Source organism: Macrobrachium rosenbergii, chromosome 4 (assembly GCF_040412425.1).
Source record: "Macrobrachium rosenbergii isolate ZJJX-2024 chromosome 4, ASM4041242v1, whole genome shotgun sequence".
NCBI classification, from domain to species: Eukaryota; Metazoa; Arthropoda; class Malacostraca; order Decapoda; family Palaemonidae; genus Macrobrachium; species Macrobrachium rosenbergii.
The window spans coordinates 56,118,492-56,144,805 of record NC_089744.1 but is presented as its reverse complement, the minus strand read 5'-3'; the positions used below and the strand labels follow the sequence as shown (position 1 = coordinate 56,144,805).

General features: G+C 40.1%; 1 protein-coding gene across 1 annotated transcript; it reads right to left on the bottom strand.

The window, feature by feature from the left end:
• Nucleotides 1-1,881: 1,881 nt before the first annotated feature.
• LOC136834846 (C-signal-like) lies at nucleotides 1,882-26,000 on the bottom strand. The gene is made up of 5 exons (XM_067097631.1): nucleotides 25,683-26,000; nucleotides 21,050-21,101; nucleotides 17,894-18,102; nucleotides 10,074-10,220; nucleotides 1,882-2,477 (listed from the first exon to the last, which is right to left on the bottom strand). Exons 1-5 carry the CDS (start codon nucleotides 25,812-25,814, stop codon nucleotides 2,253-2,255), a joined length of 765 nt encoding a protein of 254 aa, XP_066953732.1. The 5' UTR covers nucleotides 25,815-26,000; the 3' UTR covers nucleotides 1,882-2,252.
• Between the last annotated feature and the right edge of the window lie 314 nt (nucleotides 26,001-26,314).

The window sequence follows — 26,314 nt, the reverse complement described above, 5'->3', positions numbered from 1 at the left end:
GAAGCTAATTCTCTACATTTTTACTTTTTTTTTTAGTTCAGTAAACGTAGTTAAATCAAGTTATGTTAATTGGTAAAGAAATTTTATAATGGTCATTAAGTACTATTTCTGTTTAATTAAAGTAAAACCCAAATATTTTTGAATGTTTAAGATAGTAATGGTGCGTTAAGATGGCAACTGCCTACTTTAATGGACACCTTTAAAGCACAACAAATTAAGATTTTTCTTTTGTTTCAGGATACTGTATTGGATCTGCTTTAGAAACAAATACAGAGATGAGGTTCTTTGCGGATGGAAGGTTTGTAAAAGTGCCAATTGTTGTTGATTTCTCATATAAAAGAAAAAGTTTATTTATCTCTTCGAGGCTAAATAGTATCCTGAATGTACCTTTTGGCCTCTTTGTTAAGAGAGCACACTTGTCATTCACAATTTATCTTACTGCCACTCCATTCTTCCTTCATCCTTGCTAGGAATGGCTGTACAGTAACTAATATACTGAGAAGGAAGGTGTTTCTCATGATGAGAGGAAATATTTGTATCCTGAAAGTGTTTCCTGTTGAAAATCTGGTCCTTTGCCGAAATATCTTTAACAGTGTGTGCTAGTCTGCTTTTGGTTCCCATCTTTCAGCCATGTCTTAATAATTCCGGTGTTTTTCATCCTCTTATTATATTCATGTTTAATCTTGCACCTTCCCCAGTATTCACTGAGTTCTTAAAAACTGACAGCACAATTTTTACAGGAGTTTACTTCAGTACCTTTTTTGTACCTATATGCCTTGCTTTTATCATCTTTCTATGTGGGAGTGTCCATTGATTCATCTCATTTCAGACACTGATGTGATCACTCTGATCTTTCTATTGTTCCAACAAATGTTTTTGTTGAAGTACTTAAAACTTTATTTAGATCTAACTTTTTTGAAAATCTGGTAATAACAGTATTTCCATTTGAATATGACACAACTCAAGCCCCCGTGGGCTTGAGTTGTGTCGTATTCAAATTAAGGTTTTCTCACATTTTACTTTCTCTTTTCTTCATTTTTCTGTCATAACTGAGCTTTCATTACTGAACTGTGCTTGATACATTTTTTTATTATTTTCTGAACAGGGAGGAGGTTAAGGTTGGATAGCATGTCTACTCACACTTAGATTTTGAGTACCTGACATCAAGTGAGGTGAAATTCTCATGTCAAGCTCTGCACCTTAGGCTAGGCAAGTAAAGAAGCATGTTTTCTCTCCCATTGCGTAACATGATCCCAAATTTAGCAAAGAATGCCACGGAACATCCTCTGTCTAGACCACTTCATCATAACCCGCTTTTACCATTTTACCATATCTAAGATGTATGACTGAATTTTATCATTTTTCTTTATCACTGACTTATCATTGTCTTTAAGATACCATCTTCAGATGACAAGATTCCTTTCGGACCTACCTCTAAGAGAGCTCAGGAAGTCAGACTTCTTCAAACTTTGCAACATGCAGCTGCCAACCCAACTCTCTTACAAAGTTTGTCAACCGTCTTCTGTATCAAAGATATGAATCCACTTTTCAGCACTTCACAGGTTATCTTCCAGCCATTCTAAGGACTGTAAGGCCCTATTTCTTAGCCATTGGAAGTTTAAATTCTAAACCTGATTTTACCACTAGTATGTATCTGAAGCATCAAAAATCGATGCAAACATTAACTAGTTTTGCCAAGGTAAGATCAAAAGCTGAATTTTCCTTTACAGCCACTGACTTCAACCATACTAGCCCAATGTAGCTGAATCAACGGGTATTGTATAATGAGTAATTTTGAGTCTCGACATGCAAAACTAGACAACCCAACTGTTTTATTTTGGAAGCTCACTGAAATATAAAAGGATAAGCTAAATAGCCAAATTTTTAAAATCACTATTGCATTTATATTTCATTAATGTCTCATAATAATGAACTTGCCTCTAGTACAATAAATCAACAGATTCATATCCCCTGGATATTTATGGAAAATAATTAAGTTAAATATAAAGACCGTTTATATGTGATTTTTCTTATCAAATGAATTATAATTGTTAATTCATTCTTCAGTTATAAGAAAATATAAAAATATAAAAAAAAGTCAATATTTAATTGCACATACCTGTAGTGCAGATGCAGTAAAAGGTTCTTAAAAATTCCATGCTTACGGCAACTTAATGTGATTCTTAATTCTTTTTGAACATACATTATACAGTACTTGGAAAATTACATTATACAGTACAGTACTTGGAAAATCACCAAGGAAGAATATCTCCTGTGTAAGAAACCAATAAACCATTGTGCCTTTCTGTTAAAGTTGGTAGCACTTGAAACATTGAGACCACACTTTCTTCCGCACTAATCATAGCTGCTGATGTCCCCATGTCAGTCTGAACCCAACCTGGATGCAAGGCAACGAAAAATATCCCCTCTTTGCCAAAGTCCTCAGCCAAGGCTTTAGTAATCATGTTGAGTGCGGCCTGAAATGAAATCAGTACAATTTAGTACAAACATATAACATTTCACGAAACATATTTAATAACAAACGTACCCGGAAGTGGGCAGTGCAATCAGTGCACCTAATGCCATGCGCTGTAGGCATTGCTTAAGGTTCTTTATAGTGTCCCTTTGGACCCTAGCTGCAACCTGTCATTTCTTGTACTATACCTCTGTTCATATTCTCTTTCTTCCATCTTACTTTCCACCTCCTTCTAACAATATTGTTTCAAAGTGCAACTGTGAGCTTTTCCTCCTGTTACACCTTTAAAAACCTTTTCCTCTCAATTTCCCTTTCAGTGCTGAATGACCTCATAGGTCACAGTGCTTGGCCTTTGGTCTAAATTTTATGTTCCATTCCATTCAAGTAACAAAAGTAATTCAACAGGCCAGTTCAAATCCCACTGCACCTGACAGTGGTGTCATGTTGAGATATGACCTCTTTATACATGTGACTAAATGGAAAACACCAAAGTCCTCTAGTAACAAAGATTCAGAAAGTTTTTAATGGGAATATCTGTCATTATTACAAAACTGGTAACTAAAATTCTATAAATGTCCATCACATTTTGTGGTAATGAAAGTGACTGCTCTAGGAATACATGCTTTCTCATTCAGCAACTATCAGTAGGATATCATATAGCTTAATTAACAAGAAAAGAAACAGTTCAGTTTTGAACTAAGTTGTCTCCATTTGGTTATGGCACAGTCTTCTATTGCTCTTTCCATTTGGCTAAGTTACATTCATCAATTGCTCTCTCCATTCAGAGTAATGCCACATTCATCTACTGCTCTCTCCATTCAGTTATGGCACATTCATCTATTGCTCTCTCCATTCATTTATGGCACATTCATCTATTGCTCTCTCTATTCAGTTATGGCACATTCACCTATTGCTCTCTCCATTCAGTTATGTCACATTCTTCTATTGGTCTCTCCATTTGGTTACGGCATATTTTACTGCTCTCTCCATTTGGTTATGTCACATTCTTCTATTGCTCTCCATTCGATTATGGCACATTCATCTATTGCTCTCTCCATTCAGCAATGGCACATTCTTGTGTTGCTCTCTCCATTTGGTTCTGGCACATTCATCTATTGCTCTCTCCATTCGGCTATGGCACATTCATCTATTGCTCTCTCCATTCAGTTATGGCATATTCTATTGCTCTCTCTATTTGGTTATGGCACATTCTTCTATCGCTCTCCATTCAGTTATAGCACATTCATCTATTGCTCTCTCTTCATTAGGCAATGGCACATTCTTCTGCTGCTCTCTCAATTCGATAATGGCACATTCATCGATTGCTGTCTCCATTTGGATATAGCACATTCTTCTACTGTTTTCTGGTATTTGGTTATGGCACATTCTTTTACTGCTCTCTCCATTCAGTTGTGGCACATTCATCTATTGCTTTCTCCATTCGTTTATAGCACATTCATCCATTGCTGTCTCCATTCGGCAGTGGCACATTTATATGTTGCTCTCTCCATTTGGCAATGGCACATTCTTCCATTGCTCTTTACACTCAGCTATGGCACATTCTTCTATTGCTCTCTCCATTTGGCTATGGAACATTCTTCTATTGCTCTGCATTTGGTTATGGCATATTCTATTGCTCTCCATTTGATTATGGAACAATCATCTATTACTCTCTCCACTTGGCAATGGCACATTCGGTTATGGTACATTCATCTATTGCTCTCTCCATTCAGTTATGGCACATTCTTCTATTGCTCTCTCCTTTTGGTTATGGCACATTATTCTATTGCGCTCTTCATTTGGCTAGGGCACATGCTTCTATTGCTCTCTCCCTTTGGCTATGGCTCATTCTTCTATTGCTCTCTCCATTTAGCTATGCCACATTCTAATATTGTTTTCTACATTCAGTTATGGCACATCCTGTTATTGCTCTCTCCATTCGGTTATGGCACATTCATCTGTTGTTCTCTCCATTTTGGCTATGGCATATTCTTGTATTGCTTTCTCCATTTAGCTATGGCACATTCTAATATTGTTTTCTACATTCAGTTGTGGCACATTCTTTTATTGCTCTCTCCATTCGGTTATGGCACAATCATATATTACTCTCTCCATTTGGCAATGGCACATTCTTCTATTGCTCTCTCCATTCGGTTATGGTACTTCATCTATTGCTCTCTCCATTCAGTTATGGCACATTCTTCTATTGCTCTCTCCTTTTGGCTATGGCACATTATTCTATTGCACTCTTCATTTGGCTAGGGCACATGTTTCTATTGCTCTCTCCCTTTGGCTATGGCTCATTCTTCTATTGCTCTCTCCATTTAGCTATGCCATATTCTAATATTGTTTTCTACATTCAGTTATGGCACATCCTTTTATTGCTCTTTCCATTCGGTTAGGGCACATACATTTATTGCTCTCTCCATTCGGTTATGGCACATTCATCTATTGCCCTCTCAATTTTGGTTATGGCATATTCTTGTATTGCTTTCCGCATTAAGCTATGACACATTCTAATATTGTTTTCTACATTCAGTTATGGCACATTCTTTTATGGCTCTCTCCATTTGGTTATGGCACATTCATTTATTGCTCTCTCCATTTGGTTATGGCATGTTCATCTATTGTCCTCTCCATTTTGGCTATGGGAAATCCTTGTATTTCTCTCTCCATTCAGCAGTGGCACATTCTTTTATTGTTTTCTGCATTAGGTTATGGCACACTCTTTTATTGCTCTCTCCATTCGGTTATGGCACATTCATTTGTTGATCTGTCCATTCAGCTATGAGTCCTTCTTTTATTGCTCTCTCCATTTGGCTATGGCACATTCTGCTATTATTTTCTGTATTCAGTTATGGCACATTCTTTTATTGCTCTCTCCATTTGGTTATGGCACATTCATCTATTGCTCTCTCCATTCACTTATGGCGTATTCATCTGTTGCTCTCTCCATTCAGCAATGGCTCATTCTTCTATTGCTCTTTCTGTTCGGCTATGGCACATTTATCTGTTGGCCTCTCCATTCGGCAATTGCACATTCTTCTATTGTTCTTTCCACATGGCTATGGCACATTCTTCTATTCCTCTCTCCATTCGCCTGAGGAATATTCTTCTATTGCTCTCTCCATTCGGTTATGGCAAATTCATCTATTGCTCTCTCCATACGGTTATGGGATGTTCTACTGCTCTCTCCATTTGGTTATGGCACATTCTTCTATTGCTCTCTAGTTGGTTATGGCACATTCATCTATTGCTCTCTTCTTAGGCAATGGTACATTCTTCTATTGCTCTTTCCATTTGGTAATGGCACATTCATCTATTGTTTTTTCCATTCAGATATGGCACATTCTTCTATTGCCCTTTCTTTTTGGCTATGTCACATTCTTCTACTGCTCTCTCCATTTGGCCATGACACATTCTTCTATTGCTCTTTCCATTCAGCTATGGCATATTCTTCTATTGCTCTCTCCATTTGGCTATGACTCATTCTTCTATTGCTATGCCACTGCTTTTATTGCTCTTTCCATTCAGCTATGGCATATTCGGCTAAGGTTCATCCTCTCATTTTTCTATTGTTCTCTTCATTTGGTTATGGCACATTCTTCCATTGCTCTTTCCACTTGGCTATTGCACATTCTTCTATTGCTCTCCATTCGGTTATGGCATATTCACCTATTGCTCTCTTCAGTTGGTTATGGCACATTCTTCTACTGCTCTCTCCATTCAGTTAATGCATATTCATCTATTGCGCTCTCTTCATTTGGTTATGGCACATTCTTCTGTTTCTCTCTCCTTTTGGCTATGGCACATTTCTCTATTGCTCTTTCCATTTAGCTATGGCACATTCCTCTATTGCTTCCTCCATTTGGCTATGGCTCATTCTTCTACTGCTCTCTCCATTCAGTTATGGCACAATCATCTATTGCTCTCTTCATTTGGCTATGGCACATTCTTCTATTGCTCTCTCCACTCGGCTATGGCACATTCTTCTATTGCTCTCTCCATTCAGCTACGGAACATTCTTCTACTACTCTCCCCACTTGGTTATGGCACATTCTTCTATTGCTCTCTCTATTCGTTTATGGCACATTCTTCTATTGCTCTCTCCATTCGGTTATGGCACATTCTTCTATTGCTCTCTCCATTCATTTATGGCTTATTTTTCTATTGCTCTCAACAGATGAAAATATTTTGAAATGCAAATTCAGAGTTCAGTTGTTCATGAAGGAAGAACTCTCCCATTCAAGTCATTAAACTGAAGCTGTGACAAATCACATATTTTGCAGATTAAATAATTATGGTAAGACCTTAATCTCTGCATACAACACACTATCATGAGAGCTTACAGCAATAATATGAATGTCTGAAAACTCCACTTAAACTGCTTTTTTCCCATTGATACTGAATTCAAAGCTAACTTGGGTTTTTCTTGGGGTTTCTAGGCATTTCTTAATTTATGATTTGATAAATTTGATGTCTGAGGGAATTTCAGATAAATATGTATTATACTATGAGAATTGCAAGGATTTCAACAATAATAGTTTATGAGGGAACTTTCCTGAACTGTACCGACTATAATGCCATTTCTACAACATTAAGTCCATTTCTTGATATAATGACTTCAAAGAAAAATGACATAAGCCAAAGCAACACCAATACTTTACCTGCCAAGTCAAGGGTGAACTCTATACAGAAAGCTTCGTACACATACTACACAGAAATCTCATCAGGAACATGCCGAACCTCTTACACACATCTCACTGCACTCTCCCATTTCTTGGTTATTAAGACCCTTTTTTCTCAATACCTCTTCCATTCCATCTATCCAACGCTTGCTACATCTTCCTCTCCTCCTCTCTCCCTTCATTTACTCACTCATTTCACCAGCCTTTAGTCCTACATTCTCATCAAATGCCCAAGATGTGTAAAATTACTAAATACTACCTCTTCTATTATCTCCATGCACAGTATGTATGTATGTACACACATATATATACATATATATATATATATATATATATATATATGTGTGTGTGTGTGTGTGTGTGTGTGTAACACTGAATCACGAAAATATGGAACGTGATGAATATATAAATAAAGATAAAATCCACGAAGGAAACGGAAACACTGGAGTGCTGTGAGGCCTTTCGACACTAGTTCTTTACTTAGCAGACTGAAGAAATATAAAAGTATGTTTACAAAGAAAGCTCATATAAATGACAGATGGGGATTATAAAGGAAACATATGTACCTGGAATCCAACACAATTGAAGAATTAGTAGAACTGCCAAAACAGGATTAAATATTTAAGAGGTTTTTACAAAGGATTACGATCAACTGTTCAAGAGCAGGGACAGAACAATTAAAAGATTATACAGGTTCATGACTGACCACCTAAAAAAATTTTTTTTTTAGTACAACACAATAATTCTTTTTTTTTTTTTGTAAACAATAATAACTTTTTGCAAGATGAACATTTTTCAAATAAAAAAAATTATATTAAACATACAGATATATAGAAAATATATATCAAGTAGCTACCTTGTAATTAAGTCAGTGATTTTATCTTTTAGGTCATTCTTGAACATTTTTTTAATACAGGGGTCCAAATAATACATACCAGGCTAAGATTAAAATGTTCATCTTGCAAAAAGTTATTATTGTTTACAAAAAAAAAAGAATTATTGTGTTGTACTAAAAAAATTTTAGGTGGTCAGTCACGAACCTGTATAATCTTTTAATTGTTCTGTCCCTGCTCTTGAATGGTTGATCCTAATCCTTTGTAAAAACCTCTTAAATATTTAATCCTGTTTTGGCAGTTCTACTAATTCTTCAACTGTGTTGGATTCCAGGTACATATGTTTCCTTTATAATCCCCATCTGTCATTTATATGAGCTTTCTTTGTAAACATACTTTTATATTTCTTCAGTCTGCTAAGTAAAGGACTAGTGTCGAAAGGCCTCACAGCACTCCAGTGTTTCCATTTCCTTCGTGGATTTTATCTTTATATATATATACACACACACACAGTAGAACCCCGGTCCTCAACTGTACTAGAACTCGACATAATCGGATTTCAACACAAAATGTTGAGTAAATTTTGCGTCGGAGCTCAAACAACAAACCGGAATCCGACCCGATGAATCATATGATGTTTGTAGAAAAAAGAGTTTCGGGCAGCTGCCACTAGTTGGCGTTGTTGGTGGCGTTCTTCCCATGCTTATTTAAAAGCATTTAAAGCCCACACATGCTGCTGCTGTTGAAAAACAAGCCAGATTATCACATTAAATTAATAATACAGTATTTATAAGCCGAATTACTGTATGTCTGTTATCATAAAATGAAGACAAATTTCCTAAATTACGTTGGAACTCGGCAGCTTGTGGCAGATATAAACAAACCACAGCGCCACCCTGGTGGTGTATTGCGGTACTAATTACATAAACATTCAATAATTATGGTCAATTTCATACAGAGTCTACTGGAATAGTGTACAAAATCACTGTAAAACATCTTTCAGTAATCACTGTAAAACATCTTTCAGTAAATATTACAAGTCATCCACACGAACTGCTAATTTTAGAATCGTTATTCATAAAACAGCTAGTTCCTAAGTTGAACTCACACACCACCTCTGTTCAGTTGTATCTGGCTTGAGCCAGTTTTCTTTGCTGCTTTCCTTTTCCCTTTTAGTCATTCAGTCCTCAACCTGTTAGTCTAGCAGGTGCTTTTTATGAATTGTCTTGTTTTAATGTATATTTATACAGCATGTTGAGACTCTTGAAGTTGTTAGTTTTATTCCATGTATCTTAATTTGTAAATGTTCTTTTTTTTAGCCTTGATGATGTAACAATGTGTTACAAAACACGTCGGCAAATAAATACCACCTACAGATGACCGACTGTCTCCTTGTTATATATATATATATATATATATATATATATATATATATATATATATATATATATATATATATATATATATATATATATATATATATATATATATATATATATATATATATATATATATATATATATATATATATATATATATATATATATATATATATATATATATATATATATATATATATATATATATATATATATATATATATATATATATATTATATATATATATATATATATATATATATATATATATATATATACATTATATATATTATATCTATATATAATATATATGCTTTTTTATATATATATATATATATATATATATATATATATATATATATATATATATATGTATAAATTATATATAATTTATATATGTGGAAGTATAGAAATTGTAGCTCAGTGGTAGAGCACTGAATTGTCATTTGCAAGGTCTGTGGATCAATCCCAGCATCACCTCCCGCTAGTCGATCCAGCTGTGAAAGGGTACCAGCCTTAGCTGAGGTCAAGAATACAGCATGAGGATAGCAACTTCATCCCTAGAGAGTTGCTTAGATTCCTTGAAAACAATAACAGTTAATGTAAGATTCCTTTATCAAGCGTAGTGCATAGCTAACATCGAGCGAAAGGCTTGAAAATTACAGCAGTAATCTTTAAATATGGATCAGGTACTAACCTTGCTAGCCCGATAGCCATAAATATCGGGGTTACCGGTGAAACCTCCCATGGAAGCGAGTATGGAAGACATGTTAACAACGGCGGCCCTAGAAACACTCATCTGACCTCCAACATTCGCCGCCTCCTTCAGCAGAGGCAAAAGCGCCTGAGGAGGAATGGAAACGACATCTCTTACATTCTTTGGAATTATACGGTAGAAATTTGTAACATTTTGAGCAATAAAATAGTCTTGCTATGATGACCATCATTTTATTCACAATAGTTTCGATACACACCCTCTGGTGTTAATTTCCTAAGTACTGCATTCTACGTATAATAATAATAATAATAATAATAATAATAATAATAATAATAATAATAATAATAATAATAATAATAATAATAGCTGTTTCCACGGCGTTTAATTTATACAGTCTTCTATATTTTTCGTATTATCTTTTTTTCATCAGCCTGTAGCTGGTAAATCAGGTTTTCCAAGGACATACAAAGATTTCTGTTTTCTTAGGTTTATTTCCTCTGACATTTCAAAATGCGCTCTGGCGTTTATTTTCGAAGAGTGAATGAAATGGCATGCAGGTTACAAGGGTATATATAGTCAGCTGCGGTGGGGCAGTGGATGTACAGTTGCCAGGTCGGTTATTCATCTGCGATTTGGTTGGTCACGGGTTGGTGACGAAGTCAGTCCCGGAGGCGTTGAGACCTTCTGGGCCTAATCACTGTTGGAATTTGGGAGTGGCTGTTATCCGGGATTATAAGTCTTTCAGGTAATCTGCCTTCTGTGTCCGGTGCTGGCTCTTTCTCTTTCTTCTTCTCTTTCTATCAAACCTTCTCTCTCTCTCTCTCTCTCTCTCTCTCTCTCTCTCTCTCTCTCTCTCTCTCTCTCTCTCTCTCTCTCTCTCGTCGGTGTCCGGCGTCGGCTGGTTTCTTAAATTTCTCTGTATGATGGTAGGGAGAAATTCGGTTTCCTTCACTGTCTTGATGTTCGGCTTTTCTCTCTAAAATATGTAGTGCTTCGAGAAGCCGTAGGCGTCGGCGGTCCATTGCCTGGCCTACCATCATATGGAGAAATTTAAGAAACCAGCCGACGCCGGACATCGACGAGAGAGGGAGAGAGAGAGAGAGAGAGAGAGAGAGAGAGAGGAGGTGTGATGGAAAGAGAAAGAGAGCCAGCACCGGACACAGAAGGCAGATCACCTGAAAGACTTATAATCCCGGATAACAGCCATTCACAAATTCCAATAGCGATTAGGCCCAGAAGGTCTCAACGCCTCCGGGACTGACTTCATCACCAACCTGTGACCAACCAAAACACAGCTGGATAACTGATCTGGCAACTGCACATCCACCACCCCACCCCCGCTTGCTATGTATACCCTTGTAACCTGCATGCCATTTCAATCATTCTCTGAAAATAAACGCCAGAGCGCATTTGAAACATCAGAGGAAATAAACCTAAGAAAACATAAATCTTTGTATGTCCTTGGGAAACCTACCAATGGCCATACCACGTTGAAAGCACTGTTGCTCTTCCTTGGGAAACCTGATTTACCAGCTGCAGGCTGATGAAAAAAGGATAATACAAAGAATAGAGAAGACTGTATAAATTAAATGCCGTGGAAACAGCTATAATTTTTAATGCAACTGCCTTAGAAAAGGTCTCCTCCCTAATAATAATAATAATAATAATAATAATAATAATAATAACAAAGTACAGGAGAAGGGACTATACAACACAATAGAAGATATAAAACAGAGGCTTAAAGCCAAAGCACATAAGATCCAATGGTACATGAACAGGAATAAAGGATACCAACAGAACAAACTCTTCGGAACCAACCAGAAAAGACTATACAGCCAATTAAGAGGGGAAGACAACCACCAGGAAATTCCTGAAGCTGAACCAAGTAAGAGACTCTGGGAAAACATATGGAGCAATCTGGTATCACACAACAAACATGCAACATGGCTCCAGGAAATCAAGGCAGAAGAAATGGGGAGAATAAAACAAAGATTCACTGAGATCACAACAGACACAGTCAGGCATCAACTAAAGAAAATGCCCAACTGGAAAGCCCCAGGTCCCGATGAAGTCCATGGATACTAGCTCAAAAACTTCAAGGCCCTACACCCACGAGTAGATGAACAACTCCAGCATTGTATCACAAACCACCATGCTCCCAAATGGATGACCACGGGGAGAACATCCTTAGAACAGAAAGACAAGAACAGGAGAAATGTAGCAAGTAACTACAGGCCTATCACCTGCCTACCAATAATGTGGAAGTTACTAACAGGTATCATCAATGAAAGGCTATACAAGTACCTAGAGGATACAATCACCATCCCCCACCAACAGAAAGGCAATAGTAAGAGAAGGAGAACCAACCTAAGCATGGCATGGATTGACTACAAGAAAGCCTTCAACATCATACTGCACACATGGCTAATAGAATGCCTGAAAATATATGGGGCAGAGGAAAACACCATCAGCTTCCTTAAAAATACAATGTGCACCTGGAATACAGTACTTACAAGCTCTGGGATAAGACTGGCAGAGGTTAACATCAGGAGAGGGATCTTTCAAGGGGACTCGCTGTCCCCACTACTCTTCGTAGTAGCCATGATTCCCATGACAAAAGTACCGCAGAAGATGGATGCTGGGTACCAACTCAAGAAAGGAGGCAACTAACCATCTGATGTTCATGGATGACATCAAGCTGTCTGGTAAGAGCACCAAGGAAGTGATACCCTAATCCCGACTGTAAGTATTGTATCTGGGGACATCAGGATGGAGTTTGGAATAGAAAAATGTGTCTTGATCAACATACAAAAAGGCAAAGTAACAAGGACTGAAGGGATAAAGCTACCAGATGGGAATAGCATCAGACACATAGATGGGACAGGATACAAATACCTGGGAATAATAGAAGGAGAGGATATAAAACACCAAGAGATGAAGGACACGATCAGGAAGGAATATATGCAGAGACTTACGGCAATACTCAAGTAAAAACTCAATGCCGGAAACATGACGAAAGCCATAAACACGTGGGCAGTACCAGTAATCAGATACAGCGCATGAGTAGTGGAGTGGACGAAGGCTGTTCTCCACAGCACAGTTCAGAAGGCTAGAAAACACATGACAATACACAAAGCACTACACCCAAGAGCAATTGCAGACAGACTATACATAACACGAAAGGAAGGTGGGAGGGGGCTACTAAGCATAGAGGACAGTGTCAACATCGAGAGCAGAGCACTGGGGCAATATCTGAAAAACAATGAAGACGAGTGGCTAAGGAGTGCATGGGAAGGACTGATAAAAGTAGACGAAGACCCAGAAATATACAGAGACAGGAGAATGAAAAACAGAACAGAGGAATGGCACAACAAACCAATACACAAGACAGTATATGAGACAGACAAAAGAACTGGCCAGCGATGAAACATGGCAGTGGCTACAGAGGGGGAGAATTCAAGAAGGAAACTGAAGGAATGCTAACAGCGGCACAAGATCAGGCCCTAATGACCGGATATGTCCAAAGAACAATAGATGGAAATAACATCTCACCCATATGCAGAAAGTGCAATATGAAAGACAAGACCATAAACAACATAGCAAGCGAATGTCCGGCGCTTGCACGGAACCAGTACAAAAAGAGGCATGATTCAGTAGCAAAAGCCTGTGAGAGGGTGCAAAAGAGAGAGCAGGTAGACATTGACTGCTAATTTATTAAGGGAGCAGGTCGCTTATAAAGTGGCATGTGGACGTCAGTACAAAGACATACAGGTGACCCAAGGTCAATTGTTCTCAATGTGAAACAGGACAGGTAAATAAAGATAACGTGACAAGTAAAATTAACAGATTAGACAACAATGCTCTGACACATGTACAATATAAAAGGGCACAAATGAGTAAGTAATAAATGCACATTTACATAAATAAACATGGCTAGGTACCCCGACCTAAGGTCAGGAGAAAAAGGCACCGTAGAAAACAGGAGGTTCACTAAAGAAAACCCGTTGAGCGGGGACTTTACAATACCCCCCTCCCCCAAGACGTAGGTAACTTCTGATTAAAGCAAGTATCTGCTGGGGCGCTGGAGAGGGCTGCGGCTCCGAGATGTCAGCTGCGGGGTGCATTGCGTGCAGGGGTGGTTGGCTGCAGCGCTGCCTGGGTCTGGGGCCTTACAGGGGCAGCCATGCGACTTTCTTGTGGGCGGGGTGGGCTGCGGGGTGGCGTCTCCTGCGGAGGGCGTTGAGGCATGTCGCTGATGTCCTCCTCCAACAGTGCGGGCTTGAGGCAGTCTATCGACACCCAGTCGTTCTTCCCGTGGATGGCCAGCCGGAATGCTTTTTCGTTTCTCTCCAGCACGATGAAGGGCCCCCTGTAGGGCCTGGTTAAGGGCGGGCGGACAGCATCGTTCCTGACAAAGATGTGGGTGGTGGAGGACAGACCGGGAGGCATGAAGGGGGTAGTCCTGTCGGTATACGTCCGCTGGCGGGGGGCGAACTTTCCGACTGTGTCATGGAGCCTCTGGACCGTCAGGTTGTGGCCATCCCCCGTGATGAGTTCGCCCAGGACTATGAGAGACTCCCCGTAGACTTTTTCTAATGCGGACGGGTTGCCGTTGGTTCTGGGGGCGGTCCTCAGCCCGAGGAGGACCCAGGGCAGCTGGTACTTCCAATTCTCAGCAGTGCAGCGGGCCATGAGGGACGCCTTCCGGGACCTGTGGAACCTTTCCACCAATCTGTTGGCCGCAGGGTTGTAGGCGGTGGTGCTGTGGTGAGTGGTCCCCAGCAGGCATGCCAGGGCGGTCCACAGCTCGGGCAGGAAGGCTGGGCCCCTGTCCATTGTTATACGGCCCGGGACACCGAACCAGCTGATCCAGCTGGAGAGGAGGGCCTCGGCGCACACACTGGCGGTGGCTTCTTCCATGGTTTCTGCACCATGTGGAGGGGGGAGGCCCATTGGCTGGAGGCCTTTCTACATATGCCCATATGCTCCATCTCGGCGAAAGTGTCCTTGACCTCCTGAAGATGCCGAGGGGGAAGCCTCCAGAACTTTGCATGCGTTGGGGGCCCTTTGTTTTGATGTGGTGGTAAACTCCATGTTTGGCAGGGGCCACGGGCACCTGACACAGTTCGGGCTTGAATACTTGGGGAATTCCTTCAGAAGTGAGGCGTACCGGTGTGGAGCGACGGAACAGACTGTGGGCGTGCTGGGGCCCGTCGCCAGGGGAAGGGACAGGAAGGACTCTGTGTCCAGCAGGCGTTTGCGACCGATGTCGACAGCCAGTCCAAAGTTGGCCACAAAGTCCGCACCCAGGAGTGGGGGTCCTCACGTCCGTGATGATGAAGCTCCACTTGTACCTCCGGCCTAGGATGGAGACCGACAGGAGCTTGGTGCCATAGGAGAGGATTGGGGACCCGTTGGCGGCCGTCAGGGAGGCAGCTGGGTCCGACGGGCGTTTGTGGTCCTCTCTGGACGGCGGGAACACTGAGCGCATGGTTCCAGTGTCGATCAGCATCATCCTGCCAGAGATGGTGTCGTGGACGTAGAAACCTACTGGTGCAGGGCTCCTGGGTGCTTCTGCTGCCATGGCGGCCTGTGCTGTTGGCGGCCGCCGCCCCCGTTTTTTGGATGGGCGAAAGGGCAGGGGGGCTCACAGTTCCGAGTGTCCTTGCTGTACCGCCGGTGGTAGTAGCAAGGCCCTGGCAATTGCCTCTTCTGGTGATGGGTTGGCCGCCTCCTGACGACGGCGTTTATCTCCTCTTCTGCAGTTTCCTCTGGCTGGAGGGAGTTGATGTGGTGTGCGGGCGTGGATGTCCGCTTCGCTGCCATCGTGAAGTCAGTCAGCTGCTGTGCCGTTTTAATCAGGTCCTCGAGGGGCAGGGTGTAAGGCTCCAAGATTTGGGTCTGAACCTCCGGGAGGAGCTGACGGAGGAAGATCTCCCTCGACAGGCTTATCTCTATGTGCCTGCCACTCCATCCCGGGTAGGATGAGAAGGTCCTGGGTGACATTCCACATCTCCAGGAGGTTCTGGTTGTGCCGGGGGTTGTTAGCGAGGGCGCAGGCAGCTCTCTCGGAGATCGGCAGGGAACAGGTCTCGACGAGAGAGGCCTTCAGCTTCTGGTAGGTGGCAGGACTTGCGGCAGACACCCACAGGGCGATCTTCCTGTAAACCTCCGCCGGGAAGGCGTTAATTACAATGTCTGCCTGCAGCACTTCATCGGTCAGGCCTGCCAACCTGAACTGCCCCTCGACCCTGTAGAGCCATGATGACGGGTTGTGGTGTGTGAACGGCGGCAGCTTTATGGCCAGGGCGGGCCTCAGTTGGTCCGTCAGGAAGGGCAGCATGCGAGGAGCGGGTACTACAGTGGAGGAGTGCGCGAGCCTTGGCGTGGGGGAGGGCACGAGCGGGTTTTGCGTGAGGGAGATATCAGACTCCAAGTAGTTCGCTTTTATTTGTATGTGGGAGGGAATCTCCGCATCCATGCTCGCTTCTGCACTCTCACTCGGAGTGTGGGTTACACTCGCGTCAATACACACTTGGGGGCTTGCCGTGTGGGTCCGCTAATGACGCCGGTGATCTGCCGACGAGGGTCGGTACACCCGAACGCTTTGTTAAAGCACCATAGTTAGTCTGTTAGGGTGTGAGGTAGTTCATCGGGCCAAGACTAAGTTGCCGTTTGGGTCCGTTAATGGCTCCAGGAACCACTCCGGGGTCACCACTGTGAGAGGGTGCAAAAGAGAGAGCAGGTAGACATTGACTGATAGTTTATTAAGGGAGCAGGTCGCTTATAAAGCGACGTGCGGACGTCAGTACAAAGACATTCAAGGACATACAGGTGACCCGAGGTCAATTGCTCTCAGTGTGAAACAGGACAGGTAAATACAGATAATGTGACAAATAAAATTAACAGATTAGACACAACAGTGTTCTGACACATGTACAATACAAAAGGGCACAAATGAGTAAGCAATAAATGCACATTTACAAAAATAAACATGGCTAGGTACCCCGACCTAAGGTCAGGAGAAAAAGGCACCGTAGAAAACGGGAGGTTCACTAAAGAAAACCCATTGAGCGGGGACTTTACAAGCCCTCCACTGGAGCCTGTGCAAGAAACACCAGCTAGCTTGCAGTAATAAGTGATATGAACGCCAACCTGAGAGAGTGATAGAAAACAATCAGGCAAAGATCCTCTGGAACTATGGTATCAAAACAGGTAGGGCGGTACGTGCCAATAGACCAGACGTGACATTGATTGACAAAATCAAGAAGAAAGTATCACTCATTGATGAGAAAGAAAGAGAAAAAACTGATAAGTGTCAAGACCTGAAAATCGAAATAAGGATACGGAACATGCCAGTGGAAATTGTCCCCATAATCATAGGAACACTAGGCACGATCCCAGGATCCCTGAAAAGGAATCTGGAAAAAGTTGATGCTGAAGTAGTTCCAGGACTCATGCAGAAAAGTGTGCTACTAGAAACAGCGTACATAGTGAGAAAAGTGATGGATTCCTAAGGAGTCAGGATGCATCCCGGAACCCCACACTATAAAAAAAAACCACCCAGTTGAACAGGATGACTGTGTTAGACAAATAATAATAATAATAATAATACACTACTAATTAACAGTAAGTATAAAGTGCCTTGCTTTTCATTCTGTCAAGTTGCCAAGATGCAAGAAGCGTCTTTGCCTCTATCATAGGAAGATTTTATTACGACTGAGGCTCTCATTTTGCCCATCAACTCACCACACTTCTCGGCACAGTATGCAACAAAATCGTATCCTTCGAGTGTTCACCTTAATTAAAAACAAAGGAGCAGTAGTGTTAGCCTCAAGGACATCTTGGAAGACCTTGACCTCTAAATTCTGCAAAGGAATACCGAATATCTGAGACGGACATTTCTCTAAAACTCCAGCGTTATTGATTAGGAGATTCAATCCCTTGTCACCCACGGCCGCCTTCACCTCGTCTACGATGCGCGGCAAGGAACTGTAATCCGTAACATCTGCGAAAAGAGAAGAAGGAATACAATGAATATTTGTATATAAAAAAAAAAGGCCATTATGGGCATCACACACTTCTGCGACCATGCTTGTCAGCTAACAATGATTTCAAAGATAACGGTCATCGGATAATCGGATCAATTTCAATATGGTGTTCGAATTTACGTTTGAAAAAATTAATTCGTCAAGATTATAAAGCAGTTTGTCATGAACTTTCATTCCAAGCCTACCAAGTAACAGAACATCCCCAGCCTCAGCTACGCTTCACATCATAAGATGAAGTTCTTATGAGAGGAATTCCCGCATCAAAACACGAAATATGTCTACTAATAAATTGAAGGTGTCCTCATTGGAACCTAAAGCAACAGATTACAAGTCGATTTACACGAGCGTAAGTTAATATGATGTGAGATTGGCATTAGGGAAACTGCTGAAGTAAAAGACGTCTTACTTTAATGAAAAGTTCATGGGGAAATCAAGGCAAGGAAGGATTAGCATTCCAGAAATGTGAAACGCAGGTAAATACAAGCTAAAAGTAACATTCACAAATTCCAGTGCTGAACAAGAGGCTCTTATTTATGTATGCTAGAGAAAATAAAACGTGACTATAATTCACTTAAGAATTACTGTAAAAAGTAGGGCTCACCAGATAATAAAAGTCACAAAATTCAAGATTTCATTTGTATGAAGCAAGCAAAAATACATGAATTATTATGTAACTCGTAAAGAGCTGGTATTCATAAAAAAAAAAAAATTATCCTGTCTATCAAATTAACGACTGTCATATCATCTTGCCTGACTGCGTGTTTTCATATGTATATCTCTGGTTGCCTATACTCAGCTAAAACAGCTTATTTAAAAGAAGAAATCATATTGGCTGAAAGTAGTGCCAATATGTTAGGTATGAGTCAAATTTTAAAATCCTCAATCCAAAAATATCTGAACATTTAACAGCAAGAAGTCATGTCAACTCACAACATTCACAAGTCATAACGGTAAGTATATTATCATGGTGCAACGCCAACCACAACCATTTCCAGGGCTGCAACAACACAGCCGTTTCTGGGGCTATAATTAGTAGGCCTACCATTTATTCATGGAGCTGCATCTACTCCGTCACTGCTAAACAAGTGATAACCCATCTATATGCAATAGTAAAACAATCAATGCAACGATTTTGATGATTATCAAGTCATTGCTTAAACAGATAACCATAATACACACATGCCCTTAAAACAGATTATCAATATTTTGTTATAAACGTCATTATATTTAAGGGCTGAATAAATACAATCCGGAAGTGAAATTAGTAATATCTGTATTCAAAAGATATTTGCAATAAACCAAATCATATAACGAAACCAGAAAAAACATGGAATGACATCACTATTTCTTAATAATATTCGAGTCACGCGCAAGGAATAATCCACGTCATGACCACTAATGTGAAAAGGTAAGGGGAAGAGGCAAGATAAAAAATCTGACAATGGCTAATAATGACACAGCATTTCTCATTTGCTACGATCTTAAAATATCCGTTGGGAAATAGCAACTTTATTCCTCGTTTTATTCAGTCTGTCACGGAACCAGAACTGTCAAACAGTTTCAGTCTTTGAAACACGGACGTTTGTACGAGAAACTGTGGATGCATGCATGCAATAAACCTTATAGGCCTATCCATGGATGTATCTACCAAGAACTGACAAAAGCAGCACAATAAAAACTAGGTCTATGCCATCATCATCATTTATTACTATCTCATCATTAACGTTTCAGAACGGCTTTGACGTCGACTCTCCGAATTCTTATGCACTCCAAGACCTCAACTATTCCCTTCAGCATCCAGGCACTTCCATGATATCTACCTCATCAATAAAGGACATTCTCGACCCCTCCCATCCTCATCAATCTTGGCACTGTGTAGTCTCACCCTGCATCATTTTCCTTTGGATGCTACGTCGTAATTTTTTTTCCTCTCTGTTCACTAATGGAAAACTTTTATTCATTAACACTCCAACAGACTCCCCTGTACCTTGCCAACTAATTAAATTCTACCAAGGCCACAGGTTCTACCTAACCTACGATTTGTTCATAGCCATAAATAACTTTGCTTCTCCGTCTCTTCAACATCAGGTCTTAAGCAAGTCGTGCGCCGCAAAAACCTTACTCCAAAAATAATAATAAGAATACAGTAATTCGTGATCAGACTACTGACTGTAAGATTACACAAATATTTTGCGCGTTCGTCCGTCAAAAAAGAATTTGCAGCATTATGGCTAATACAAAGGAGAGAAAGAGAGGGAAAACAGTAAAAATTAGACAGAGGGCAAAATTTAAGAAAACTTTATAAAACAAAGGAATACATTAAAAACTTGTGAACATTAATAAACTTTCCCTTATCAGTCAATGAAGCCAAAACGAAAACAACATTAACTCCTTGGCCTACGTGTGTGTATGCGCGCACTCGATTGTGCTAGGGGGAGGGGGTCAAAGAGGCACTAATTTGACAATAGCCATGATACAATCGTATAGATCATTGGGTACTACGATTTTTCTAACCCATAAAAATCTGACTGGTCAAAAGCAGCTGCAACAAAGAAAAGGTATCGTAAAACACTTTTTAAGACAAAAGGCACGGTTCGTGAATGTTTCTTTCATAATTATAGCCGACTGAATGTTGAGTGGTTTTGAGTGATATCTTTTATTCAAATCTAATAATCGTTATACAACAACTCACAAGTCAATGGAAACTAGTGGCTGTGTCATGGCCGCAATAAGGAGTATCAGTAAAAACAAACAATAAAAACACTATAAGAAAAAGACTAAAAAGAGCTTAAATTGCTACTGGAATTAATCACGTACGATTATGCAAAGTTTATTGGTGGTGGTGGTGGTGACGTATGTGTAATCTAAGAAAGTCGACAAGGAAAAATACGTATAATAACTCACCAAACTGGATTACTTTCAGCATCGGAAATTTTTTCGCTAGTTCCAAGAGTTCCTGCAAAGAAAGATACAAAAGTTTACAATGTGTACTTAAGAACTTACTTCTAAAGTGATCATGTTAGAGGAAAAAATGTGTGGTCTTGAACTCTGATGGGAGGCTATTTGTGTTATATTTTGCTTTTGCGTATCATACTTTTATTTTGGTGTAATACTGAATAAAGAAAAATGTTATATGGACCGTTTTATCCCACAGTAAAGCAAAGAGCCCAGAGAGCGGCTTTTACCGGCCAAAATATGCTTTAAAATATCATTAGATAATATAATAATCCTCCCTTGGTCTCGGGCAATTCTGCTGATACTGCTGTTGATAAATCTTCGTCAGAAAAATATCATGATTAAATCGCTACAACCTGTGGCTATAATGTCATTGACAGTTTTCAACGGAGCTGTTGCTTTCCTGAATGTACTTGCAAATGTCCATATAGCTTCATATTGGCTGATTCATCGATATGTTTTTGTAAGAATCCGAGCATCTGCTGCTTCACTGTAGCCATCTTTCAATGATTTGAAATAAAAAAAATACTTTACACATACAGTGAGATGGTAAAGTTATGACAATGATTAGTTGCTTATGTTGTGTGATTATGATGTCCATCTGAGATTGCAAACTGTTTTGTCTTGTTATGAAAGCTTGTGACACAAAGTGCTGAAGCCATTCTAAGATAGTCAACAACCATATATCCATTAGCTGTGCACAGGGCTTAGCCGCCATTCTTTAACACCTGTGAAATCCTTTTTATAGTAAATATATAGACGTTGGAGGAATGAATGTCCCACCTGCCGCTATTGCTCATAAAACTGATGCTGACTGACCTTGTTCACCACTAACCACCTGGGCCATGCACGAGGGCAGTTTTTTTTATCCATATTCCAAAGATTAACTGGAACATTTGCCACAAAAACCTGACAATATGCCTTAAAAAAGGGTCGATTAAAGCTATATTCTCTTAATTGTGAGGTTCTTTACACAAGATTTTAGCCAGTCTTTCCCAGCCATTTTAGCTTCACAGAAATGACGAGGAACTTCAACTGCTTCAATTTGCTCTGCAAAGTTGCAAACAAGTGGTTTCACACGTGCTACTATCAGGCAATACAGGATTTTTTCCATCTCTTGTATTACCTCACTGAATTTTCGAATTTAACATTAAACTCTGGCCTAAAACTCTCTAATTGAGCAACTTCTTGTTGCTTAACTTTTCCATCTTGGTGTCATTTTATTACATGCTTTTATTTAACTTGATTTCTGCGTAGGTCTGTTCGTCGACAAATCTTGTGGCTCAATTTTCGATCTGCTCACTTCGTCCGATGGGCTTGAAATTTTGCGTGGTTAGTCAATCCCGGTAACAGTACAACCTTTCATGATCAGTAGATCAGCAGTGACCTCTAGTGACCCTAGAGTGACCTCTCCTAGTATCTATCAGGATTTGTATGAAACTTCGGATTTTTCACTTTGACTCGGTAAATAAATTTTCGGATTTTTCAAACCTTCCTTGGCTCGACAGGATATCAATTTCCTTGGCCACAAACATAAATCAGTTAGTTTCTGTCAAAACTAAAAAGTATAAAATTTAAAAAATATAAAAAAAAAATTTTGAAAACATTTTTATTAAAATGCACTAAAAAGTGAAAAATTAATCTTTTGAGTCACCAGGATTTTCTTACAATTAATCTTCGTCTTTCTCTGCATCTTTTCCAACTTCTATGTGGGTTCGATGTTTCTAACACCTTTCCTCCACCTGGCTCCGTCCTCTGACAATTGTTTGTCTCTCAGATCTTCTCTAACTACATCCATCCACCTTCGCTTTGGTCATTCTCTTGCTCTCGCAATAGCCACATCCATCTGCATCACTCTCCTTCCTACATATGTCTCATCCCTTCTCATCACATGGCCATACCACTGCAGTCTTCTTTCTTGGGCCTTCTTTGATAGTTCTGCGACTTTAGTAGTTCCTCTTATTCTTTCATTTTTGATCCTGTCCATTTTTGTTACTCCACACATCCACCCGAGCATTTCCATCTCTGCCGCATCCAGTTTCTTATCTTGCACTCTTTTTACCGGCCATGTTTCTGCTCCATACATCAAAGCTGGTCTCACTACTGTCTTGTACACTCCTCCTTTAACCTTTATATTGATTCTGCGGTCGCACAAGACACCTGACATCTTTCTCCAGTTTTTCCATCCAGCCTGCACTCTGTGCGTTATTTCTACACCCAAATTTCCATCATCAGCCATTGTTGAACCTAGACACTTAAATTTTTCTACTCGGTTCAACCTTATGCCTTCCATACTAATCTCGGAGTCTTGATCTTCATTAAAACTTAGGTATTCAGTCTCCTTCCTACTGATCTTTAAACCTCTGTCTTCCAGTACCTTCTTCCATTGCTCTAGTTTTGACTCCATTACCCCTCTGTTGGTGCTGCATAACACGATTTCATCAGCAAACAACATGCACCAGGGGGATTGACCTCTTATTCCTTGAGATAGCACACCCATTATCAGGCCAAAAAGATATGGACTTAAAGCAGATCCCTGATGTAAACCAAGTCGTACTGGTATCCATTCAGTTAACCCAACACTGATTCTAACCTGCGTTTTTGCTCCTTCATACATATCTTGGACCAACCTCACATACTTCCCCGGTGTTCCCTTTACTCGCATGTACCTCCAAACCTCTTGGCGTGGTACTCTATCGTATGCCTTTTCCAGATCTATTAATACTATGTGCAGCCCTTTCTGCTTTTCCCGGTGTTTTTCCATCATCTGTCGGAGGGCAAACACTGCATCTGTCGTTCCTCTTCCTGGCATGAAACCAAGCTGTTCTTGACCTAGAGATGTCTCGTCTCTAATTCATTGATCCATTATTCTTTCACAGATTTTCATGGGGTGAGACTAACTTTATTCCTCTGTAGTTTGCACAATCTTGGATGTCACCCTTCTCTTTATAGATAGGAGCAATAAAGCTTCCTCTCCATTCTTTTGGTACTTTTTCCTGACTGTATATTTTCTTTGCTAGGTCCCACAGCATGCCTATTCCTTCTTCTCCCAGGCTCTTCCACACCTCTGCAGGAATTCCATCTGGTCCTATTGCTTTACCATTTTTCATCTTCTTTGGTGCCTTCTTTACTCCCTTCCTGCTAATAGTATGTGCCATATCAAGGTTCTAGAATCCATCTTCAAAGAAATTTCTAGGATTTTCTTCATTTAACAGCTGTTCATAATATTCCTTCCACCTCTTCTTTATCTTGCCGTCGTTGCATAAAACCACTCCATTCCCATCCTTAACCTGTTTAATATTGGAGTAGTCTTCGGTGTTCTTGTCCCTCGACTTTGCAATTCTGTGAATATTTCCCTCCCCTTCAGGTGTTTGCAGCTATTTGTACATGTTATCTAATGCGCGTGCATTTTCTTGTGCAACTGCCTTCTTTACTTGTTTTTTATGTCTTTGGTACCTCTCCTTGTCCTCTTGCTGTCCACACTTTTCCCGGATCTTTTCTGCATTTTTTTGGCTTTCACCAATTAATCGTGTCTACAAAAATGTCTACAAAAATAAAAGCTTGGGTGCCAAACATGGAAGGAAATGCTACAAAAAATAAAAAATTATATTCCTCTTCATGTAGCGCTTCTTCCCATGTCTGGGGCCCACGCTTTTATTTTTGTAGACATGATTAATTGTAAGAAAATCCTGGTGTCTCAAAAGATATATTTTAACTTTTTAGTGCATTTTAATAAAATCGTCTTTTAATTTTTTTTTTTTAGAATTTAAAAATGAAGGCTTCACTCTTTTCACAGCCATTTTCACGGTTGGAGGGCCCTTAAGAGCGTTTTTTCAAAAGAGGCAGGAGCTATATTCCTCTGTGAGTATGGCGTGTTGTCTCAGCATCAATGTACCGGTCAGATAATAAGACACCTGTTCTATTTAAGTGGTTTTGTTACCACAGTTTGATGGTTAAAAAGGCAGTAGATACTGCACCTGAATCAATTATAAAATTTATCCTTGTTCCTCGTTCTTTGTAAATTTCTGGTATTGTCTGTTAAATTTAAGTATGCTGAACCTTGGGAAAGTGCGCACCTCGCCTAATCATAATCCTTTACCCAAAGATCTTTTCCACACTTTGGTCAAACTCTCCTGTACAATTACAAAGCTCGCATCACATGAAATCCGTCACACACCCCTATACTTAGAGTTTCTACTAAGTGTCTACCGAGTGGTCCTACGACTTGCTCAAAAACGATGGCGCAAGATATATTATTGCTGAAATTAAATTTACTAAAGGTTATTTCTTGAGACTTTGTTTCTGTACTATGTATGATAACAGGTATTTTGCACGGTTCTCATTGCCTTAGACGCACAGAGGAACATATATTAACTACTCTCACACAAGAGTAAAAAAGCCGCAAAGGCTTAAAGAAAGTTGTAGTGGTGATGTGAAAATATATCTGCACTGTGCTGACTTGTACTGTTGTGGCTTTTACACAAACACACACAAAGCTTTGGAACTATTGAAACAAGAACACTGGCATTCTTGCACAGGTCGTCATATGGAAATTAAATCGTTTCAAATAAACTGAACTTACGGTCGCCTTAGCTGGGTTTCTACATGTAGCGATCAAAATGTTTGGTGGATTGGTGGAATTAACAAGCTGCCGAACCATCTCCAGTCCAATACCCCGGTTACAGCCGGTAATGAGAATACTTCGAGCCAACATGTCTCCGAACGTTAAGCACGACCTAGCCGCAGTGCAGTTGTACAAATGAAAGAAGTTGTCACTGGATCACCGTGCCAAAGTACGAGCAACCACCGACTGGTTGATCTATACCAACACCACTTCTACCCTCTTTAGTGAATAGAATGATCACGGTCACGATCTGGCATCCTTGCAGTAAAAGCCAACAGTTGCTATCATCCTTCATAAAATCTAGAATTGCCATGAAAATGGATAGTTTAATCATTGTCACTGCATTATGTTAAAATTGGAAAATTTGGTTTTTTGGCATTACATAAATGCATGTAGCAACCAATTGCAAACATCACTTAAATATCGCGTCCGTCATCTGCTTTGCCTCATGTATTCAGTATCGATTATTTAAGAAATTTTGGTTAGTTCCTCCAGACTGGGATGTATGTAACATGCAATTTAGGACATAAGCGTATTTGTTTTAATCGAACCATACTATGTTAGTGTATAGTTTGACACATTTAAGATCA